Source organism: Seriola aureovittata, chromosome 12 (genome assembly GCF_021018895.1).
Source record: "Seriola aureovittata isolate HTS-2021-v1 ecotype China chromosome 12, ASM2101889v1, whole genome shotgun sequence".
In the NCBI taxonomy this organism is placed as follows: Eukaryota; Metazoa; Chordata; class Actinopteri; order Carangiformes; family Carangidae; genus Seriola; species Seriola aureovittata.
Genome location: NC_079375.1, coordinates 2,660,506 through 2,682,686, shown reverse-complemented (window position 1 = coordinate 2,682,686; position 22,181 = coordinate 2,660,506). Strand labels below are relative to the sequence as shown.

Genomic DNA, 22,181 nt, shown 5'->3' with positions numbered 1-22,181 from the left:
AACATGAACCAGTAGCATATTTCCATGGTCACTGTACACGTGAATAGGGAAAATGCCAGACGTTACATTACATTAACATGCTAGCATTTACTGTAGTGTGCTAAGTCAAGTAGTTCTTGCTTTTCTGGCTACAGTATGCTAGCATCTTTAGACCTACAGTTTAAAATAGATATGTTATCAGTGTCCTCGATAAAGCTCTGTGTTTTCTGATGTGAGCCACCTCTGTGACTGAAGTCCGTTTAGGTTTAGTTTAAACAACAAAAACTTTGGTTAAAGTTAGAGAAAGATTGTGGTCGTGGTTAAAAAGAACCAACATGAATACAGGTGTCGGACACTGTGGATGCACGTCAGTCCAAACAAACACCTCCCGAATTCTTTTCAGAGACAAATTACCAGTGTTGTCATCACACCTTAGAGGACAGATACACTTTCATCAGCACAGAGGGAGAGCATAAACATGTTCAAACAAATAACCTGCTGCTGCTGTTTTTCCTGTTAGGACACTCCACCTTGTGTTTTCTACTTGTTTTATGAATGAATGAATGAATGAAAGAAAATTTTATTATTATGTTGTGCATACAACTCAAGGTCCCAGAACCAGAGGTCTGCTTGTACATTTAAAAAAAAATTAAAAAAAAGGAGAGACGCAACTTTCATAATCAAATCTTCAGACCTTCACTGTCTACAACGAAGATGAAGTGTGTGTTAGTGTTTTTGTACTTCCATTGCTAACCACTTGTAGAGTTTGTTTGGAGGGAGGATATTTTCCTGGGTGTCTAACGGTCTGTGTGTCCTGGTCAGGATCCGTGTGGCGGGGATTAAAGGCCTGCAGGGTGTGGTGAGGAAAACGGTGAACGACGAGCTGCAGGCCATCATCTGGGAGCCTCAGCACATGGACAAACTGATCCCATCCATGCTGTTCAACATGCAGGACAGTGAAGACCTGGACAGGTACTACACACACGTGTACACACACACACACACACACACACACACACACACACACACTACCACACAGAGTTCAGCTTGGGACAGCTGGAACCAAAGACTTTGTGTGATTTGTTTTCACTGTGATTTATTATTCTCCACATCGATTTTGGAAGTGACATGAAGGAATGCTCTGCGGCAAATATTTGATTTCCTGGGGTGAGGACTGTTGTAGTGTGGAGGTGACCTTGTTAATACACCAAACCTCAACACACAATATTTCCCCTTCAATCAATTATGCATGCAGCGCCGGTGCTTTTCTCTCGAGGCAATCAGAAAAGTAAACCACTTATCTCGCAACATCAAACTTTCCCTCCACCTTGGAGAATGAGGGTCACTGCTACCAGGGCAACACACAGTAGCTCTGGTATCCCAGAACCCACCTGTTTTTATCAAAGAGTTTATAATCAAACAGGATCTTCAAATGATGATTGTTTGACTTTTACTTTCCTGTAGAATAGGCTCTTGATGAATCAGTGATTTCAGGATCACGAGTTCAGATGCTTCAGTAACTTTATTTAACCTCCTCACCCATCTATGTTTCAAACAGTCAAATGACGTCTGCTCTGCTGCGTCATTTGACTGTTTGTCTCAGATAAAGTAGTTTATTTTCTTGTTATGTAAATCCATATACATATAATTATCATTACAGTATAAGCATCTAAAGCATATTTCCTTGCTCGTGCGACAAAGAATATAAATAAATAAAGTCACCACATAGAAGTAAGGCAGGGGATTATCTTGGTAATTTTTTGACACTGGTACAAGTTTCATTACTGATGCCAAAACAATACTTTTTAAATATCTATCTTTAACTTACATAAATGCAATTTATATCTTAAAACCTGTTGTATTCATTTGATGAAGTCGCCAAATAACTGGGACTAATTACAAACAGATTTGTTCTTAAGTGACTCCTGCCAGTGGTTAAAGAGAATTTGTTAGAATTTTGAATTATTAAAATTTTTCTCTTGGGTACATATGAAAATCGCAAGTGGTCCAGACCTGTCGTTTGAAATCATAATGTCTTCATCTGAGTGAATTTGGATTTCAAATATGGCACCGAATCTCACCAAAAATAAAATATATAACTTGGACAAACTTAATGCAGCAATAATATTCTGTTCACCACATTGTCATTAACGTCATGACTGCCAATCATTTTTTTAAAGAATATTATTGGCCAGGAACATGTACAGTTCTTTGACTCTGACAGCTGTCCCAGGGTCAGCTCTCTGTCCAGCCTCATCCTCTGTGTAACATCACCTGCTGTCGACTGTCATCTTATATCTCAGTGACTGACACGTCCCCTTCACTGCCTCTCATCATGCACCACTTTGCTTTAGAAGGATGTTATTTAGCAGTTTAACCATTCTCTCTTCATTTCACTTCCAGCACTGATCTGATAACTCTTCATTGGTAGCTGCACTATTAAATTTCTAACTGCGTCATGTCCTCTAATGCTCAATCATGTGGACGAACCTCACAGACAAAAGTGAGAGAGGTTAAGGATGAGAAAAGGAAAATGCTCTGGCATCAGACTCAAAGAGTTGTTTATTTAAATGTTAGTATTTTTATCTTTTTAATTTCCTTAAAAAATCGTTTCTGTCCTCTGTTTAATGCTGAATGTTTTATTGCTTAATCTAAAGAACTTTGAATTGCCTTTATGTATAATGACCTCTATGAATAAACTTGAAAAAGCAACATCTAAGATGAGTAAAGCTAGGATTAAAACCAGTATGATCTAAGAATAAGTAAGCAAGATTACTCAAGTTTTTAATACTGCTTGTTATGGACACAATGTGAAAACAAATCTAAAGCAGAGCAGTAGGATGTTCCATTTTTTCTTCCTTGTGTATATGTCTGTTGTGTGTTGGGAGGTTAATCCACCGAGACTCTCTGCCTCTGTACAGTAACAGACCTCAGATCCCTCTTGTGTCGTCTTCTGTGCTCCTCAGGCTGAATTTAAACCTCCAAATCCAGATTCAGTATCAGTGTCACTGGATCCTTTAAACCTCTTAGTGACAATATATATATATATATATATATATATATATATGGGTATAATATCTAAATTTCCTGATATGCAGCATGTTCTTGGGGAAAACAGTAAGTTTAAATACAGAACATACTTGTTCATCAGACACATCCAACATTGAGATTTGTTAAGTGAAAAACAAAGGAAAAAAAATGCGCAAAAATATCTGGCAGTTATACTGTATGAAATATGAAACAATGAGAAAAAACAAAGTCCGCTCTGCTGCTCTGTCCTTGAGTATCATCTGATTCTAGCTCATTTTAAAAAGCTTTTATTTCTTCCCAAACATTTATCTTATCACATCTGAGCAGAGTTCTGGGGACAGGAGAAGATTTATTGCTCATACAGTCTCCGCTTTGTTTCTCCTCCTACTCACTGTCACTTGGTGTGAACGTATGAAAGTTTAGGGGCAGAAGCGAGTCCAGGAGGCGTTGGAAGGTTAACTCAAGTGAGAACAAAGTGTCTCATTATGAGAACATTTAAATGATATTGAGACACTTTGGGAAGCAGTTTTTTTTTTCATGTCAGAAAGATTTTCAATCATATTTGCTTCATTTTATGCTTATTGAGATGAAAGTCCCCTTTAATCATGATTATTCCGCACGTACACAGCTTCTTCAGAATAGTTTTTGATTAAGTAGGAAAATTGTTGACCGTCTTCTTTCTTAAAATAGCTTTAGGTGATGAGTCCTCTCAGCCCGTAGTTAGTTTGGCTGCACTGTAACACAGCACTGCAGCAGTGTATCTGTGTGGGCGGCAATGAAGAGTCTGTTATATCGCTTCACTCAACACATGGGTTTTAGGCAGACTGATACGTTTGAGCCTAATTGGGGGGGTTAGGGTTGCGGGGTTCAATGATGCGACACGAACACAGCACTGACTGTGTGGAAGCGGCTGAGCAGGGGTTGAAATAACACGAATGAGATGAATTTCTTTGTTCATGACATGACGGAAAGTCTGACATTAAAAGCTTGAACTCGGAAAAAATGGTTTGAACCTATCGACAGGTTCATTTTTTTGCTCTTAAACTCTCTCTTTACCCGACTACAGTCATGGCGTCCCCGTCGCAATACAATTTACTATTGTACGTGATATATTTAAATTCTTAATATATTAGCGAAGTTGCCAGTTTTAGCAAAGATGTTTGTAGTAATTAATATTAGCCCACTACATATTAAGGTTATTGATTTAATGCTGTTACTGCAGGCCGACGTTATTATACAGAACTTGGTCTTTCCCGCTCAGAAGTGTCCGAGTTTACCATCGTCTGGAACTCAGCAAGCTAGGCTAACCATCCTCTACTTTCCAAGAAAAAATCCAGTTAGCCTAGCTTGCTAGCTTGACTTGACGTCCACACTGGCTCCCACAAATATCCACTCAGAGGCTCCAGACTAAAAACGACTTCATCCTCTCATGGAAACGTATCACACAGTAGCTGTTGTATCATTATAGTCTATATTTCCTTCCACAAAAAGTGAGGAGAATGCAAGGGACCTTTATAAACCTGTTTCTCTCCTAATATGTGAACGTTTGACAAAGGTTTGATGTGTTTTTTTTTTTTTTTTTGTCCTTGTACCTCTTGTAACCTTTGCTGCCTGCAGTGAGAGAAAAGTCGGGATCTAAACTCAATCCAGCCGTTGGATCTGTTGTTAAGTCGCTGGGAATCGGAGCGTCGGCTGAAGGAATATAAACCTTCGCCTGAACTCGAGCCTGGGAATTACCGCGCTCGCTCTCTCGCTCTCTCTCTTTGTGCCTCACACACACACACACCTCAGACCTCATTATATTCACTCAATCCTCAAATCCAGGCTGGTAGCCCAGGTGAAGGAGGAAATCCTGGCGATGTGTCACACTGAGGAGTTTTCTGCGTCTCCTCATCCCCTCCTGGCTCTGAGGACGCTGCTCTGCGTTCGCTTGTGCTCGAGGCTCGAATGATTTATGGCAAAGATAAATGAGGTCAGACAGGAAGCTTTACACTGGCCTCGACACTTTATTCTCAAAAATAAAAAATAAAAATACAATTCTCTAAAAAACTGCTGCATCATAAATGTACCAACCCTACTTAAGATCAAATTTTGCAGCACTGATAGATGACGCTGCATTTGATTCTCGATGGTAAAATAAATCAAAATGTCGATTCGATTATTCTTTTTTTTTTTCAGCACTCAGGAGGTGGCAAACATGTTCCCAGACCTGAGTAGCGCCTGCAGTCCGAACAGCCTCCACCTGTCAGAGGGAGGGGGGTGTAGCCTGATGGGCAAAACCCAGGGCAAAAACAGTAATTGAGCCCAATAAGATGAATGAAGCAGCGTTTCTTCTGTCTTCTGGATTCTTGCACCTGAACAGTCCCATCCTTATACTTAAAAATGTTTTTTAGTTTTTTTTTAATTTAAGCAGGAAGGTCCTGTTAAAGTCAGAAACTTATTTTGAAAGGGAGACTGAAAAATTGGAGACACAACAAACATGAGAATATTAAAAAGGCAAAAAAAAATCCCTTATTGATGTTTCCTCCTCTCATCTTGTCATCTCATCTCCTCTCCGCTCTTTCTTTTTTAATTTCCTCTCTCCTACTCATCTCCTCCTGTCCTCCCCCTCCACCTCTCTTCCTCTTCCCCTCCTCCTCTTCTCTCTTCATCTCTTATATTCTCCCTTAATTTCTTAAATCTTTTCTTTTTCCCTCACTCTCGCCCGTGGCTTCCTCTTTCCTCTCCATCTCATTCGGATGGTTTCCATGTGAACAAAAAGCTATTTTTGGACACCAGCCCCCCAAATACCGATGCCTCCTTTACATCACATGTGGAGGAGTTAAGGGGTTAGGATATGATCCGACCCCGGCCGCTGTCTTGGTGTCATTACTTGGACGCGTTGGAGTCTGTGTCTGGGTGAATCAGGGATGCTCTTCCAAAAACTGTCCATCCTGAACAGAAAACAGTCGTTAGTCACTCTGTGTCTGGTTTGTACAAGACTGAAAAGTCATCACACACACACTTGTCTCGGAAAAAATCCAAATTTCCATATCGCTAGTGATGAATGTTGTTGTGAAACTATGTGAAACTAGAATTACGACCTCACAGTTGTCTGCCTCCACAACTCAGACTAGTTTCAGGTTACATCCCTGTTTATCCAGAGTCATATACAATATGAACTATTTGTGTAAAATTCTTTCATAATTGCTGTGTAAAGTCTTGAGTAATGGCTAGTCAGGATTTTGTCAGGTCACACTGACCTTGACCTTTTGAGCCTTGACCACCAAAGTCTAATCGCTTCGTCCTCGAGTCCAAACGAACGTTTGTATCAAATTTGAAGAAACCCCCTCAAGGAGTTACTGAGAGATGCTGTTCCTCAAGAGAGTCTGTGTCAGTGAGGACTGTTTGGAGACCAGTGTTGTTCATTTGGTGAAATGTCTCAAATCTGCGTGGCAGTAAAAGTGTGAATATTACTTCACATAAAAACATATTTTTGCTCTTTTTTTTGTTCTTTTTTAAGTTCAGCTGGCCTCTATTAGATGTAAATTGTCACACTGTGCATTAACGAAGTCACCTTGAGAACAACCTCCACCAGCCGTGGACAATATTAGCACATGAAACATGTTTTTCTTTTCAAATTACGCCAGTGGTGACTGCGAGCTTCCCTTTGTACTCAGTTTAAACTAGACAAGTTCAAATCAGTCTGACTTCCAATACTGAAACATGTCCGTCAGCCAGAACTGGTTTCAGCCAACTCTTCCTCTGTCCTTGAGCAACTAGCACCGAAGGTCAGACCTGAATCTGTTGCTCCTCCATCAATGAATTGCTTCAACCTCACAGGGAAGAACATCCTGTCTTCACAGGAACGAAACAAATCATAATGTCTTCCAAAATGAAAGAAAAAGAGTGTTTTCTTATCTTCCATTGCTGTAGTTAACCCACCCAGAGTCTGGTTCTCTTGGAGGTTTCTTCCTGTTAAAGGGAGTTTTTCCTCCCCACTGTCACCAAGTGCTGCCCATAGTGGGAACTGTTGGTTTTCTCTCTACAGTATCGTCAGGTCTGCACCTGACCCTGTTAAATGCCTTGAGATAATGTATGTTGTGATTTGGCGCTGTACAAATAAAATTGAATTGAATTGAGTAGAAGGTTGGAGTAAAACCACCTTCATGGTTCCAAGTCAGGAGACGGGTCAGGCTTCTGGTGTTGAAGCCATATGCTTTTTCTGTCAAACCGTCTATCCTGATCACCTCTCTAAGAGGTTTTGCTGCATGATGGCGTCAAACTGCTGCTGCCTGTCCTCACGAGAGACACCAGTCAATATTCACAGGACTGCAAACATATAATCATAGGCCATTTTAAATACAACCTCAAAATGCTGTGGTTCGAGTCTCTCATACCGACACCAGACAGGCATTCTGGTGTTTCACCATTACAACTTCCAACGTGTCACTTTTTTGGGGGCTGTTTTTCCAGGTTTTGCCTCCTTTTTTCCACAGTTGTGTCAACAGTTTGTGTTTGTCTCGTTCCTGTTACAACATGACGGTTTCCCTCATGCTCAAAGTCAGCTCCATAAAGAAATGGTTTTCTCAGTTTGGTGTGGAAGAACTCATCTGGTTTGCACGGAGCCCTGTCTTCAACACCATTGGGATGAACTGGACCACTGATTGTGAACTTGACTTTATGACCCATCATCGATGTCTGACCTCACCAATGCTCTTGTGTCTGGATGGGAGTAAATCCCTGCAGTAGGTTCAACATCTGGAGTGGTTAGAGCAGCAGCACGTTAATGTCCATGTTGCAGCCGTCATGTGTCTGTAATGTCCAGGTTTTCATGTACATCGGCGATAGTGTTCACATCTTCTGTAAAACCTATTGAAGAGCAAATGGTAGATTAGCGTTAGCGAGCTGAACACCTGGGAAATATGACGTGGTTGAATAACGTTTTTCCGACCGTCCCAAGTTAACAAGGATCCGCCAGATGCTCTATAAATCAGTTACTGACCCACAATGGATTCAGGATACCAAGGCCCAGAAAAGAAGCTGAAGTTCTGTCCTCAAATATGGGCAAAAAAATGCCTTCATCTTTTAAAGCCACAAGGATGAAACGGGCCTCATTGGACCATTATTACAAATCTTTCCAAAAAACGTGGACATTCAAGGTCCAATTACAGAGTTTTCTTCTGGTCATGGTCACTGACCTCTGACCTCTTTGTACAGTATGTGTTTCTAAAGAACTGAAAAAAACAGGAAAAATACCTATTTCCTAATTGCTCTCAGCAGTTTAAAATACAACCATGTTCACCGTATCTTTCATTTTAATCCCACAGTTCTCTTCTTTCCCTCTTCTCCTGCCCCTAACTGTCTAATCACCACTTCAGATCTTCTATGATTTAAACGGAAATTCAGCTTCCACATAATCCTTATATAATTATGCTGCATACGTTCCTTCCCCACCTCAGGGAATGGCTCTCGTTTCTAATGTTCTTCCCGCAACTTAATGAGCAGAAGCTTCAGTCAGATCTGAGGTGGGAAGTCTGTTCTTTGATGGAGGAGAAGCTGGAAGTGTGAGGTTAAACAGGAAGGACACATGGTTTAATATTCAAATCTTGGTTCAACTCGTAAAATCTGGCTATAGCTACAATGATGAGAGATTTATTTATTTATTTTTTTAATGTTGTTTGAAGTTTTTTCATTTTTTTTGAGTTTTATTTCAGGATGTTTCCTGGTCTTTCCATTTGCGTACTTCCTTACTCGCACTTGCTGTTTTGAGTGTCGCCATCTTGGCTACGTAGCAGAAGGGGATGGACCTGCAACGTATCTTTGTATGGCAGAGTAATTTCAATGTTGCATAGCACAGGCGGCATGCACCCGAAAGTAAAACGTTTAGGCAGATGTTTCCGTGGGTAGCCATCGCAGTCATGTGTTGCGATCGTCCTTTCCTGTGAGTGCACAATGGGACGTTTTTTTCTTATATCTTCTTTAAAAACGTTAATGTCTCCTAGCAACCACAGCTGTAAATGACCGGATGCAATGCACACTACTGACTGTTGAGGGCAAAGCTAATCTTGTTTGTTTCTGTCTACTTGGCTACACAACAGGAGGGATAGCTAAAAAATGGACCTTCCAGAACAACAGCATTGTTATTAACATCGGCTATAATCAAAATCACTGCTCTTGTGGTTTGAAAATTGCAACATTTCAAATCACTCAGTTTGTTAAAAATGTGATTTTTCATTTCAAATATTCACAATATTCAACTCCTCAAACTAAATAAGAGCATGTGTCACGTGGTTACATTGTTAGCTTTAGGTGCAAAAATGTCTTGGTTATGGAAAGTCATGGTTGAATTAAAACAGTGTTGACTTGGTAGGGAACTGATGCTAACAGTTGTGTAACATGTCAAAGTTGTGTGGAAACATTGAACTTGACTTTTTGTGGTGCTAATGACTTCAGAAGACTTGTTCTGGACAGACAGTCATGAGTCACGCAGCACCAGTGGTCCATGTCGGCATAAAGGTAGTTTCATTTAAACAAATGACTCAGTGCTGTCATTTTCCTGGTGGGGAGAGTCTCAGTGCAAAGTCACATGGATCAGCATTAGGCTCAAACCATCTCCTAAAGCGAACCATGAACCTCTGATGATCAGTGAGAGGAGTTTATTAGTCTGCCGTGTGATCCTAAGTGTCAGTCCAGCTAGATATCATTGAAAATGTCCTGGAGAGAAATGAGTGGGAGGCCTGTTGAAGAGAAGCATCACCTCCCAATCATCAGAGTAAAGAGTCCAAACTACACAGTTACCATCATGATTGTCATCTGTAATCAGGCAGCACACATCACAATGTCATGTCGCCTGGTTCACACATCGGCAATCACACACAGCTCCATGTAATCACAGCAGACTGGAAACCTATGGAAGCCCTGAGAGGCGAGTGGAAAAAAAACAAAACAAGTTTTTTGGGTGTTTGCTTTTGTAGTACTCATTTCGGCCAGTGCATCACTAACCCAGGACTAAATATGACTTAAAGCGTTCATGTTTTTTTACAGGTAACCTTTAAAAACCTGAAAAATCCTGCCAAAAAAAAAAAAAACTCCCTTGCCTCTCAGGGCTTTGGCAGGGGATTTTTTTTGTGGTCGATAACAGTATTACAAAAGCAAACACTTTGAAAAATCCTGACAGTTTTTTTTTCACTTGCCTCTCAGGGCTTCTGTTTAATTTATTGCTCAAATAGCAAATGTCCATGGATGTTGCAAAGATGAGGGGCCACACCAGTAGTTGAGAGGTGCTGTTATTATGGGAAAACATACCTCTTTATTTTTTAATGAGTAATCGATTATTAATTATCCTCTGGTGTTGGGCAGCTAGTTTGCAGCTGCTGTTGGTCACACTGAGACTGAACTACACAGGAAATGCACCATAAAACCAAAGCTAAGAGGTAAGAGAGGCTAAAAACGCTGCAGTTTAAAGAGAATAATTTACCAAGAATCTTAGTCACCCACCTCCGTGATTAGAAGACACAGTTGTGATGATGTTGGCGTAGTTTTCTGCCCGTTCAGAGGCTGACCCTTCTCCTTGGAGCAGCTCAGCATCACGGCAGTCCAGCAGCGTCCTGTCAAACAAAATGTCCATCAGCGGAGTTGGGGTTTGTCAGTTTAATAGTGTGACTCAGCGCCCGTCACAAAAACACAGTTAGACGTCGGCGGCCTCAGAGGGAAGAACTGCTCCAGGGTAAGAACCGTGTGTTATTGTGTCTTTTTTGCCCCCCCCCCAAAAAAAAAAAACAAAAAAAACCACAAACACAATCTGCTTTGGATAGTGTTGTTTCCAAACACTGCCGTGGTCAGTTTTCCCAGTGGCGGTGCGTTGTGGGCTTTCTAATCGAGCCTCTGTGGACCCGACAGGAAGCCGCGGTCAAGGACGTTTGATTCTGTTAATTGCTTCTCGGGAGGTCGGACGTGGGCGGCGTGCAGAGAACAAGAGGTGGAGGCTCAGAGAATGAAGAAAAGCGGTCCTTGTTTCACAATTAAATGCCTGCTTGTGTTGTTTGGCAACACACACACACACACACACACACACACACACACACACACACACACACACACACACACACAGACAGGGTGTTAAGCTGACCTATAACAGTAATTTTTGAATTCCCTGCATCGCTGACGTCACAAACCTCAGTGCCTCTGCACCTTTGTTTCTTCAAACCTCTTCACAGCCTGATTATCAATCGATCACGTGCTTCAATAATACGCCACTCATTCTCTTTGAACCAGTTTTCATTTCCTCACTCACCCGGTCAGAATTTTAACTGCTGACTAAACTTCATGTTTTTGTCTGACACATAATTAACATTAAATGATGATACATTTATGTCATTATGAGCTGGTGAACAGTTCTAACCACCAAAAGAACCCTGATGTTCTATTTTCATGGTCTTTTAGACATTGTAGACATTTTTTGACACTATAGGACATCACACATAGTGAATATTAGATTTCTTCTTTCTACAAAGGTCCAAATGACATAAATTCTGTCAGCTACTAATATAACGTCTGTTAATGCAGATGCTGGCATGAGCTGTATGAGTGTTTTTTTTTGTTTGGTTTTGTTTAATGCTGTAGTTATTTTACACAACAATACAGTGCCTGACAGGACCTCATACCCTAAAAAATAAGATGATAATAATAATCAAAATAAATAAGTAGAGAGACACACATTTCTCAAAGGGAGGTATTTGCAGCAAAACAGTGACCAGTATAGAGGAACAATAACACTGACACAGTTTTGTTACAGCAATCCATTGCTATATGTGTGTTTGTCTTCAAAGTAGAGGTGATTGTACATTTTCTGTGTGGCCCCTTAACTCCCACTAGCTTCTTATCCCTTTTAATGTCTGCCAAAAATCTTAATTTTTAATCCTCAAACTAAATAAATTTGGTCTATCATTATTGTTTGAAGCACTTTCTGTCTGTATTGTCCAAAATATTAATTATTTTATTATTCTGGGATATGTATAAAATATATAATTTTTTTCCCCCTATGACTTTGAAGCACTTTTAAAGCTCCATATAGTCTAAAGGTAGATGTCCATGTGCTGTTTGATTATAGATCCGGTCTAGGTTCTATATTAACACACATTACACAGCCTGTATTCAGAGACTGAGCCTTAAAACCAGCCGTCAGGACTTCTGGAACTTTGTGATGTCACAACAAAGCTGTCACCGCTCTCAGCCATGCCCAAAGCCCCGCCCACCTGGACCCACCATCCAAAACTACATTGAGATGGTTTTTGGTTCTTAAAACAACAAATATATCTTCATATGGATCAACACTTAAAAAAAAATACAGGAGAAGCGGAAATATGGACCTTTAAGGTCACTACTGCCAAACATTCAAAGCCAAGGCAGTAATATTTATAGTTGCACCATTAGACAAAAAATTTCTACTTATTCTGTGCATCATTTCCTTCACATTTCCTGTGATTCATTACATGTGCTACATGAAACCTGCAAGGTCCTAACAAGAATTTAAATGACACGTGTGCCTGGTTGAACAGTGTCCCTCACTCTTCAGGAAGACTTTAACACTTATTTTGTATTTTTCTCCAACTGCCAATCATCAAAAAAAAAAAATCTAAATTTTTTCACTACGTTTGCTGTGGCTAATTCATTAAACAACACGGGCCCACCTTCTATTACAGGGGAGATTTTCATTTTTGTCTCATTTTCCTGCTTCTAACAAGCAATAAGCATCTAATTTCCCCTGAACCGCCTGCGTGGGCCTGCTCCAATTGCGTTGTTTCCCTCCTGAGACCCGGCTGCCCACAGTCCATCTATGACTGAGCTTATTGCTGATTTACAATTGCATTATTTTATCAATATAACTCATAACTGGGGGACTGGCTTGGTCTCTCCTGCAGGAAATGACAAACTTGGACACAAGAAGTCGTATCTTGTATGTAGAGCTGCCGGATCAACGGGGCGGCGGTGGAGCAGAAATCGAAAGCTAACTGAGGAGAGCAGTGGTTCAAGTGCTAATGCCTGTCCTTTTCCACACTGAAATGTCTAAACACATCTAGATCTATGTTCTAAATGTTGTTGAGTTGTGGTCTTACATTATCCCTTATGTTTCCATCAATTCTCAAACCAGAGAAATCTGTGATTTTAATCATGGTAACGTTTACTTTTGGTCACATTTCAATGACATCATATCTTCTATGATCATGTGTCACTGTTGTGTTGAAACTGAAAAGCGTAAATTGACTTTTATCAGGATTTAACTCACATTTTTAATATTCACTTTTCACACTTTGGTGATTTTCAACTATATATTTGAACCAGATGAAGGATTTTAGTCATCGGACTTCTGGAGTTATCAGAGAAAAAAGCTGAGGGAATGTTAGACAGCTCAGCTCCGCAGCATCCTGAGTCCGCTGAGCTGTTTCGGTTAATCACTGATTTTTAAAGTGAAGCTGCTTTATTCAGTGATTCTACCAGTTTTAATCCCCTGGTCTGTTTGTCATGCAAAGGAGGAAACCAGTAGAAACACCCATAAAGCAGTTTAAAATCAGTGATTCAAGGCTCCCCAGTGGTTCAACTGGTAGAGTTCATACCATAATGGCTTAGTCCTACTTGCAGCCACCCGGATTCAAGTCTGTCCCGTGGCCTGCATGTCATCCCCTCTCTCCCTGACATTCCTCTCTCTCTCACTGTAGCTATCTGAATAAAGGCGAAAAACACATGACGTCTCGGAGTAGCTGGAAACTGAGACTGCTTAGCTTTGTTTCTCTCAAAACTTATGAACCAGACGTTTTAACAAGTTTTTAACAGCAGCCCAATTATCCGCAGAGGTGTCCTCCTCTCCATAACAAACGGACCAGGGGATTAAAACTGGTAAATTTTAATGTGGAAAACTTACATATTATAACTTTGAATGTGAAACTGTTTTATTCAGTGTTTCTGCTGGTTATAATCAACTGGTCTGTTTGTCATGGAGAGGAGAAACCCTTTGAGGATAATTCAGCTGCTGGTAAAAACCTCCTGAACCACTGACACTGAAGGAATCCAAACCCGGAGAAGCTGATGGTAATGGTGGTGAACACAACAACTCCCATGATCCCACGCTACTTCACAATGTCACCAATGCCGTCTCTTGTTATTGTTTTGATTGAGAGACCCCTAGAAGCAGAAGTTACATATGGTGTGTTTAATTTGTAGCAGAGCAGCAAAACATCTTTGGAAGGAGGTTGGGGTGGAAGGTTCAACAAACAAACACATTGTCTCCTGAACTTTACAAAGTGGTTTTAGACTGAACCAGATCTTGATAATAGAGGGAGCAGATCAGGAAACACTCCAATTAATAATTTTTGTTCTGGAATAAACTGGTAAATGAAATATTTTTTCACTGAGTTTTTGAGGACTGATCATTAATCAATGTACATAAATAATTTTTATTTTAAAAAGCCAACACGTTTTGCCCCAGATTCTCCTCTGTCTCATTTCATTATAAGCTACTGCTCAGTTCTTTATAACATTTCTTGCCTGAATATTTTTTGCAGTGTCTTTGTCTCCTGATATAGACCGATTGACTACACACACACACACACACACACACACACACACACACACACACACACACACACACACACACACACACACACACACACACACACACACACACACACACACACACAGACACCCATCTGATTGAGGCTGGTCGATACTCTTTCATTTGATTTCTCCCTTTTTTCAGCTGCTCTGATTGATTCCTTTTCAGTCTCTCCTCTTTCTGTAGTCCTTTCTTCACTCTCCCTCCCTCTCTCTCTCTCATGCCCGTCTCTCTTTACACTTTATTTGTGCGATATGAGGAATTGATTATTGGACTCATTGAGCTTCTTCAGGACTTTAACCACTTTGCTCATAGTGTTTGTTTCCAGTCATTTTAACTTTATTTCAGGATGTTGCTATTTTCAGACACACTCACACAGCAGTGATCCAGCTTCTATATTTCTTTCACTGGTCCGTCTGTCCTGCTGCTCATGAAGTCATTCTCTCCCTTTACACTGTCTGAACTCTCGGCCTCTCTCTGGCAGGGCGGGGCACCCCAGCACACCGTCGGGGGCGGGTCAGGATGGCGAGGAAAACCCGGCGGCGCTGGCTGAGAGCTGCTTCAGAGAGCTGCTGGGCAGGGCGGCCTACGGCAACATGAACAACGCCGTGCGACCCGTCTTAGTGTGAGTACCTGAATGTGAGCCAAGACCGCTGCAGTTTAAATGTTTTAAAGTGCGAGTGTCAAACTCTGAGGAGTAAAGCTCCACAGTCCAAATGAAGCAGAGGGGAGGGAGTTTAAATGTATTTATATGTGAAAAAATTTGACTGTTATGTAGATGCAGATTTTATGTCAACTTTGTGCAACAGAGACTGCAACAGTTCATTTATGTTACACGTCATGTTCAAATGAGCGCTGTCTTTTATCCCATTTATTACAAAGTTTGTGACCTTAGGGTGTATTTTCCTTGACCTTGGTTTCTATTAAATACCATAGGATATGAAAGAATGGAAAAAAAACTCATTACAGCGACCATTGAATCTGCTTAAATTTCTTTCAAAGTAACATCATTGTGAGGCAGAGGCATTAATAATTGGACCGCAATCTGGACCCGGACCTACACCTAGACCCATAACCTACAAATTATCGAGAATTATTACATTTTGATGGCATGTTTTTATTTTAACTGGTGCAGCTTGTCTAGCCATTACGACACTGGTCATGTGACACTGGTCAACCAATCATTGTGACTTGAGTCAGTGCGCGAGATAGACACATAGGGGAGAGACGAGACGATGGTCAGAGATAAGTGGGGAAAGTGAGACATAAGAGGGAGGGAAAGAATAAAGGAGACATACCTCTTAGAATTTGAATAGATTACCCCATGCACTTTTCAAATTAGGGATTTTAAACAGCAATGATTGAAGTGAGGGCGTCTGTATATATTCCAACGCGTTGCTTTAGTAATGAAAATCAAATATCGCTAAGCAACATTTAACTCTAACAACAGCTACTTCACTACTTCAGGAAACTGAGGTCGCTCTGAACATTGTTGCAATATGTCTCTTAAAATGACCTGAGAGCTCTTGATATTTGCTTTAGAGACAATTTAATATGAAACGAGGAGTTTGTGTAAATCTGTTACTTCAGCACCACGGACAGCGTCATGGTTTCATCAATACACAGCACACACATTTCTCATTTTTGATGACATTGGTCTGTATTTAATTCTCTTCACAACACAGCAGATTGTTTTGTTTTGTGTATTTCCTTCTGATGCTGCTGCAGTTTTGCAGATTTCTTTGGAGTTTCTTTGGGAAAAAAACAACTAAGAATCGTCCAACCTTTATGAGGAGGTGCAGAGTGATTTTTCCAAAGATTGTTGTGGTGAGGATTCACGTGACAGCAGACCTGTGTGAACTTGTGTTGGTGGAGGAATATCTTAAAATGACCGTAGACTGGTTACAGATGGGGTTAATCTAGTTCACCTTGTCATGTGTGTGTTAATGTATACCAAAGAAATTAGCAAAGTGGAAGACAGATGGATCTATCTTTGTATCGCACGCAGCGTCACCTGAGTGAATTGGCCAGGTGCGAGTGGCCTATGTTGGACTGTTAAATGGTGACATCACTGTGTGTGTGTGTGTGTGTGTGTGTGTGTGTGTGTGTGTGTGTTGTTTGTGGGTATGTGTGTGTTGTTTCTTAGTGAATGTTAATGAACCGTGTGAATTTTCATTAGCGGTCCTACAGGGGGAAACACAGGGCAACACGGGGCTTAGCTCTCATACCGCAGAACAGAGAACAACAGACTGGAGCTACAAGGAAAAGCAGGAAATCCATTGCGGTCGCACCTTCTTTTTTTATTGTACTCACTCACATCTCATCTCTCTCTCCTCCCCTCTCCTGCTGATGCACCATCTTAGGCTTTCAGTCTTTTTGTTTCCATGTCTCCGAGTTCAGCCTCAGCCGTCTCATGTTCCTTAATCAAACTATTGATTTGTGCCGGAACGCCAATTCTTATCTTCTTCAATAAAACCCCTCTCTCTCTCTCCACTCACATTTTAGCTAAATCAGAACATCAGTCCAGCCTCGTTTCTCTTCTGCTTGGCTTTATTAGCATACAGAACTACACCTTTCTGCTACACCCTTGCATTTCCAAATCCAGTAGTTGGTTGGGGTTGCGTTCACACATACTGAGTCTCTGTAGAAAGAAAAAAAGGAGGAATGCCATTTTTTTTTTTTTTTTTAATCAATGCAATGTGCACAAAGATCTGCAGCAGGGTTCAGATTCATAACCTGCTTTATTACATGGTGGAGTCATGACACAGACAGCAGGAGTCAGGACAGTAAATAAACCTGTTGCCCAGTCTCACACACACACACATGCACTCATCCAGACAGGTACACAATACATGCGCACAGACACATTCACATTCATTTTCTCTCTCACTCACACACGCAGACACACACACATACACACACCTCTTCCTCACCGCAGACTCCCAGCACACAGAGGAAATTAAATGAGCTCTCTTATCACTCTGGCGGCTGCCGTGTGAACGCGGCACACTGTCGCCACCCGGTGACCGCGTCTCCCTCCTGGGATTTAAATGTCCTCGTCGCTGCTCCGATTGGCCGCGCCGCCTCGCCACTGGGCCACGGCTCTCATAAATTGGACAATTACGGAGTGAACGGCCCAGACCCGCTGAGATTTTCCCTGTCGGTGTCTGTTTCTGCTCCGCTGAAGCGCTCTGAGTGCAGGCTTCACTCCGCTCCTTTTATCCTCAGCAGTTTCAGGAGGAAAGGCTCATTTAGACATTTAAATTAGTGTGTTTTGGTATTCAGTATTTTTAGCCCTGCTATCAGTGTGGCTCCAGGGATGCTGATGGTTGGTTAGTTAGTATGCTGGTATGACGGCCACGTCCAGAAAGATCTCAACAACTATGACATGATGGCCAGTTAATTTTGAGTAGTTATTTGTGGTCATGGTTCAGGATATACCTCTAAATACTATATGTTAGCATGTCACCATGCAGTCATGTCATCTGAGTGCAGTAGTTTTTTCCCTTTTCCCTTTTTTCCCTTTTTCCTTAGCATATACAGACGGGTGACAAATTTAAAGCACATCGAGGAGGCAAAAGTAGAAAAACACAAAAATTCAACTGGATAGAACAGAGTTCATCTCCAGCATTGTCATAAGGTCAAAATGTTAATTAGTCTAATAATTTGTTTATGACCAAATACCTGCAAAACTAATGACATTCCCATTATTTCAGATGTACTGTACTTTGTCCTAATTATCTAATGTTAGCATGCCCCTGTGCCACAGTGTAGGCACGGCTGTAGACACTGTTTGTGGAAGGTGTGAGATCACTTTTATAAATAGATCAGGTCATCATGGATAGTAATAAAAACTGACTAGTTTAAATTGTGGTTAGAGGTTAAGTGTGAATACTACTTTCTCCGTAAAGGACCAACCTTAATGTCTCTAGTCCCCTGACATTTTGCGACACCATTGGATTAAATTTACCACCTGTTCACAAGAAATAGAAATCTCAAAATCTACCCAAAATAACAAATAGATGTACATGGTAAATAGTAGTTACAATTATGCATCAAAAAAATCTCCAGTCAGACACTGACCCGTCTGTCTTCCCACTGAGGTCTGTTTAAATTGGTTTAAATCAGATTTGTACCTTTCCGTCAGAGGAAAGGGGCTGTAGGTCTATCATGTTGCACCTTTCAGGCTCTTGGCTGACGCTCAGAAAACAGCATTCACACTGAGTGAAACAGTAGAATGAGCTTCAGCTCCTCACAATACAATCAATAGTAAGGTAGGTCTCAGTCATAATGACCTGATGAGTTGCCCAACGTCTGTCACAACAGAGTAACACGAACTACAGAGAGAGGAGACAGAAGTTAAAGCAAGAATAGAGAAGTAAAAGGCCGGTGTTGTGTTTCGTGTTTGTGTGTTTTCGTTTACTTGAACTTAAATAACTTCTGACGAATTTCTTAAATTTGAACGAATGCATTACCAACAGTCAAAGTGTTGGTGTCAGGTCAATGTAAAAAGCCAGAGTTAGTGTTTTTCAGTTTCCATGTAAGACACACTTTCTAAAGTTTATAATTGTACTTTTATTTATCTCCTTATCTCTTGTAATTATTGGAGAAATTTGCTACCAGTGTAAATACTTGTTGCCCGAATTACCACAAATTTATGGCACCCAGTTTACTATAGCTCTCTACAAAATAGTTCTTCCTGTAACCTTTCAACTTCAAGTTTGTCATGTGAGTTATAAACATCTAAAACCATCAAGACAAAGCAAAGAAAACTTTTTAAATCCCCAACAACTTGACAGCTGCCCGTGGCATTCCCTGACAGTTTCCCATAATGGATGAAGAGGTTGTTCTCAGTGTGTCGGAGGTCACCACGGTTGTGGCAGGAAGACCTCAGCATTGCAAAAGGCAGACAGTGAGCAGCCCTCCAGTGCACACAGCACCTGTTTTTTCCATAAATGTTTGTGAAGCTTTAAGAAGCACCATCAGAGTGTCATTGAGAGACGAAACAAGGGTTTATGTGGTTTCATTTGTTTGGCCCAGTTGTTAGACTGATGCAGCAGTCATTTGTCCCTCGGCTACGATTATTTCATGGTGTTTCGCTTTTAATTGATGATAATTCAGACTTGCAGTCCTGTTGTCTGTGGTTGCTGTTGCTAATTAATTCTCCAGAGAGCTTCCCCCAGAAACCCAGAACACTTTGATTGATGGGAGTCAACTACTCATTGTGAGAAAACACTGAGAACTTCCTTTTTTACATTTGACTTAACATTTCTTTACAGAGTTGAAAAAAACACTCTTTATTTATTTTATTTGAGATGTGTGAAGATAAAGTTTTCCTCAGATTCATCGACAGGCTTTCGGCTGTTGCCTTTTTTTTTTTTAGCCTTAGCCTTGAGTCAGAATGACTATGTAGAGCTGTAACAACAGTAACCCACTGCTGCTTGCAAATTCAATCAGCGAGCGAGCCTCTTAATGCTGCCATTAACAATTAATTACATAACATTACTGTGACTGCTTGACATCTGTAGGGCCTCTTCAAGAACAAAGCTGCATTCAGTCATTCTCCTCTCTCCTCTCACTTTACCTCCACTTTGTTTCACTGGTTTCCTCTTTGCCTCAGAGCTTTTTCTCAGTTAATTTGTTGTTGGTTCTCATCTCCGTCCTGAAAACAGACCTTGATCTGACCTCACATTCACACGACGCTCTCATTAGCTTGTTCTTTGACTTTTCAGCGACCTTTGCTCAGCAGGTAACGCCAGCAGCCAAGCTCTTATTTTAGATACACAACACACGCCGTAACCTGTTGGTTTATAAAACTATGTCTACATGTGTAGGTGAGATGTGGCATAAACACTTCTATTCCAGGCGCTCAGTTGGAGACTATACCATCTGTAATTACCATAGATCCTGAGGGATCCTGAGGGATCCCGAGGCGCTACCAGGCTATGTGATATATAATCTCTCCAGCTGGACCTGCCTGGAAGACCTCCAATGGAAGTTGCCTCCTCAACTGGCTCCTTTGGACTTGGAGGAGCAGTGGCTCTACTCCGAGCTCCCTCCGGATGTCAGAGCTCCTCACCCTACCCCTGAGGCTGAGCCCAGACACCCTGTGGAGGAGCCCCCATTTTAGCTGCATGTATCCGCGATCTCTTCCTCTCAGTCCCTAGCCGAACCTCATGACCGTAGATGAGAGTCGGAATGAAGATTGACAGGTAAATGGAGGGCTTTGCTTTCTGGCTCAGCTTCCTGTTCATCACGACAGTTCTGATAGAGCAGCGGACACTGCACCGATCCACCTGTCAGTCTCCTGCTCCATCTTACCCTCACTCATGATAAAGACTCCAAGATACTTAAACTACCTCATCCCAACCGCTTCACACTCTGCTGCAAACCGGGGTCCCGTCTGACGAGGCCAACAGAACCATGTTACCTGGGAATAGCAGGGAGGGATACCTTAACATTTTCAACTATAAAGGTGTTAGATTTATCAAATGTTTCCATAGCCTGGAAAATTGTGTGTGTGATGAAACCCTGTCGGAGTCATTTTCTTGTTAAAGCAATTGTTTTATCGTAGCTTCCTCTCTTCTGTCTTCTCCCGTGTTTCAATCCATCTCTTCTCTCCATCCATTCAGAGTTTATTAAAGTGTCTCCATCTTTGTCAATCACTCTGTCGCTGTCTGTCTCAGAGGGAAATCACTTCTGTACCAGAGGGAGGAAAAGTTCAAATAAGAAACTGGCTGACATTTCACATCCTCATTTCTACTGTTGCATATAGAATATAACTGTAAAACCTCTTAAACCAACAGCTGAGTTTGTTTGAATTAATGTATTTTAATATGTTTATGGAGTATTTATGAGCTGGTTTTTCTCAGCTCTGCATAAACATCACATCAGAGGAAGACAAGTCATGTTGATTCACAACTTCATTTATGGTCTTTCTCTTCGGTCAGATTTAGAAAAGCTGTAGGGAAACTCGCTCTGTAGCTCTCAGTAAATCACAAAGATGTTACTACTCTCCTTTTCGCTCTGAGTTTGGTCTCCAGCAGCTCCTGAGGGAAACATCTGGCTCTTTAGATGCTCCACTATGTTCACCAGCTGCTCTCTACCTGTGTGTGTCTGCTGTTTGCTTCTGAGCAGGTTGTGGACAGTGGATATTTAGAGCTTGAGAGTTGGTGGTGGTGTTTTTTTAAACATTTGCCGGTTCCAGCTTCTTTGGCAATGTAAAGATTTTTCTGTCTCATACAAGCTGAATTTGGTTTTTGGACTCATGTCGGATAACAGAAGCGTTTTGAATACAGAGCTTTGGTGCTCGGGAATGTGCAACAGGCATTAATCAGTATTTTTAGTATGTTTAAGTCTCAGTAAGTCATTTAACTGATGAAGAAAGTATTAGATAAAGTGTGCAGCCGTACTGCAGTGAGTCTGAGACGATCATTTGTTTCACCCAGCGACACCTCACCTCCTGTCCTCTGTGTTGACACTTCATCAGTGCTCATCTTGAGGTATGACGCCAACACAGGACGTCTGCCAAGCGCACACACACACACACACACACACACACACACACACACACACACACCCA

General features: G+C 41.2%; 1 protein-coding gene across 2 annotated transcripts in view; it reads left to right on the top strand.

The window, feature by feature from the left end:
• Nucleotides 1–22,181, top strand: part of efr3a (EFR3 homolog A (S. cerevisiae)) — a 126,127-nt gene that overhangs the window by 59,842 nt on the left and 44,104 nt on the right. For both annotated transcript variants that reach the window (XM_056391789.1, XM_056391788.1), the window contains 2 exons: nt 802–951; nt 15,084–15,224. In XM_056391789.1, the coding sequence (XP_056247764.1) occupies nt 802–951; nt 15,084–15,224 (291 nt within the window). The remainder of the gene's footprint in view (nt 1–801; nt 952–15,083; nt 15,225–22,181) is intronic.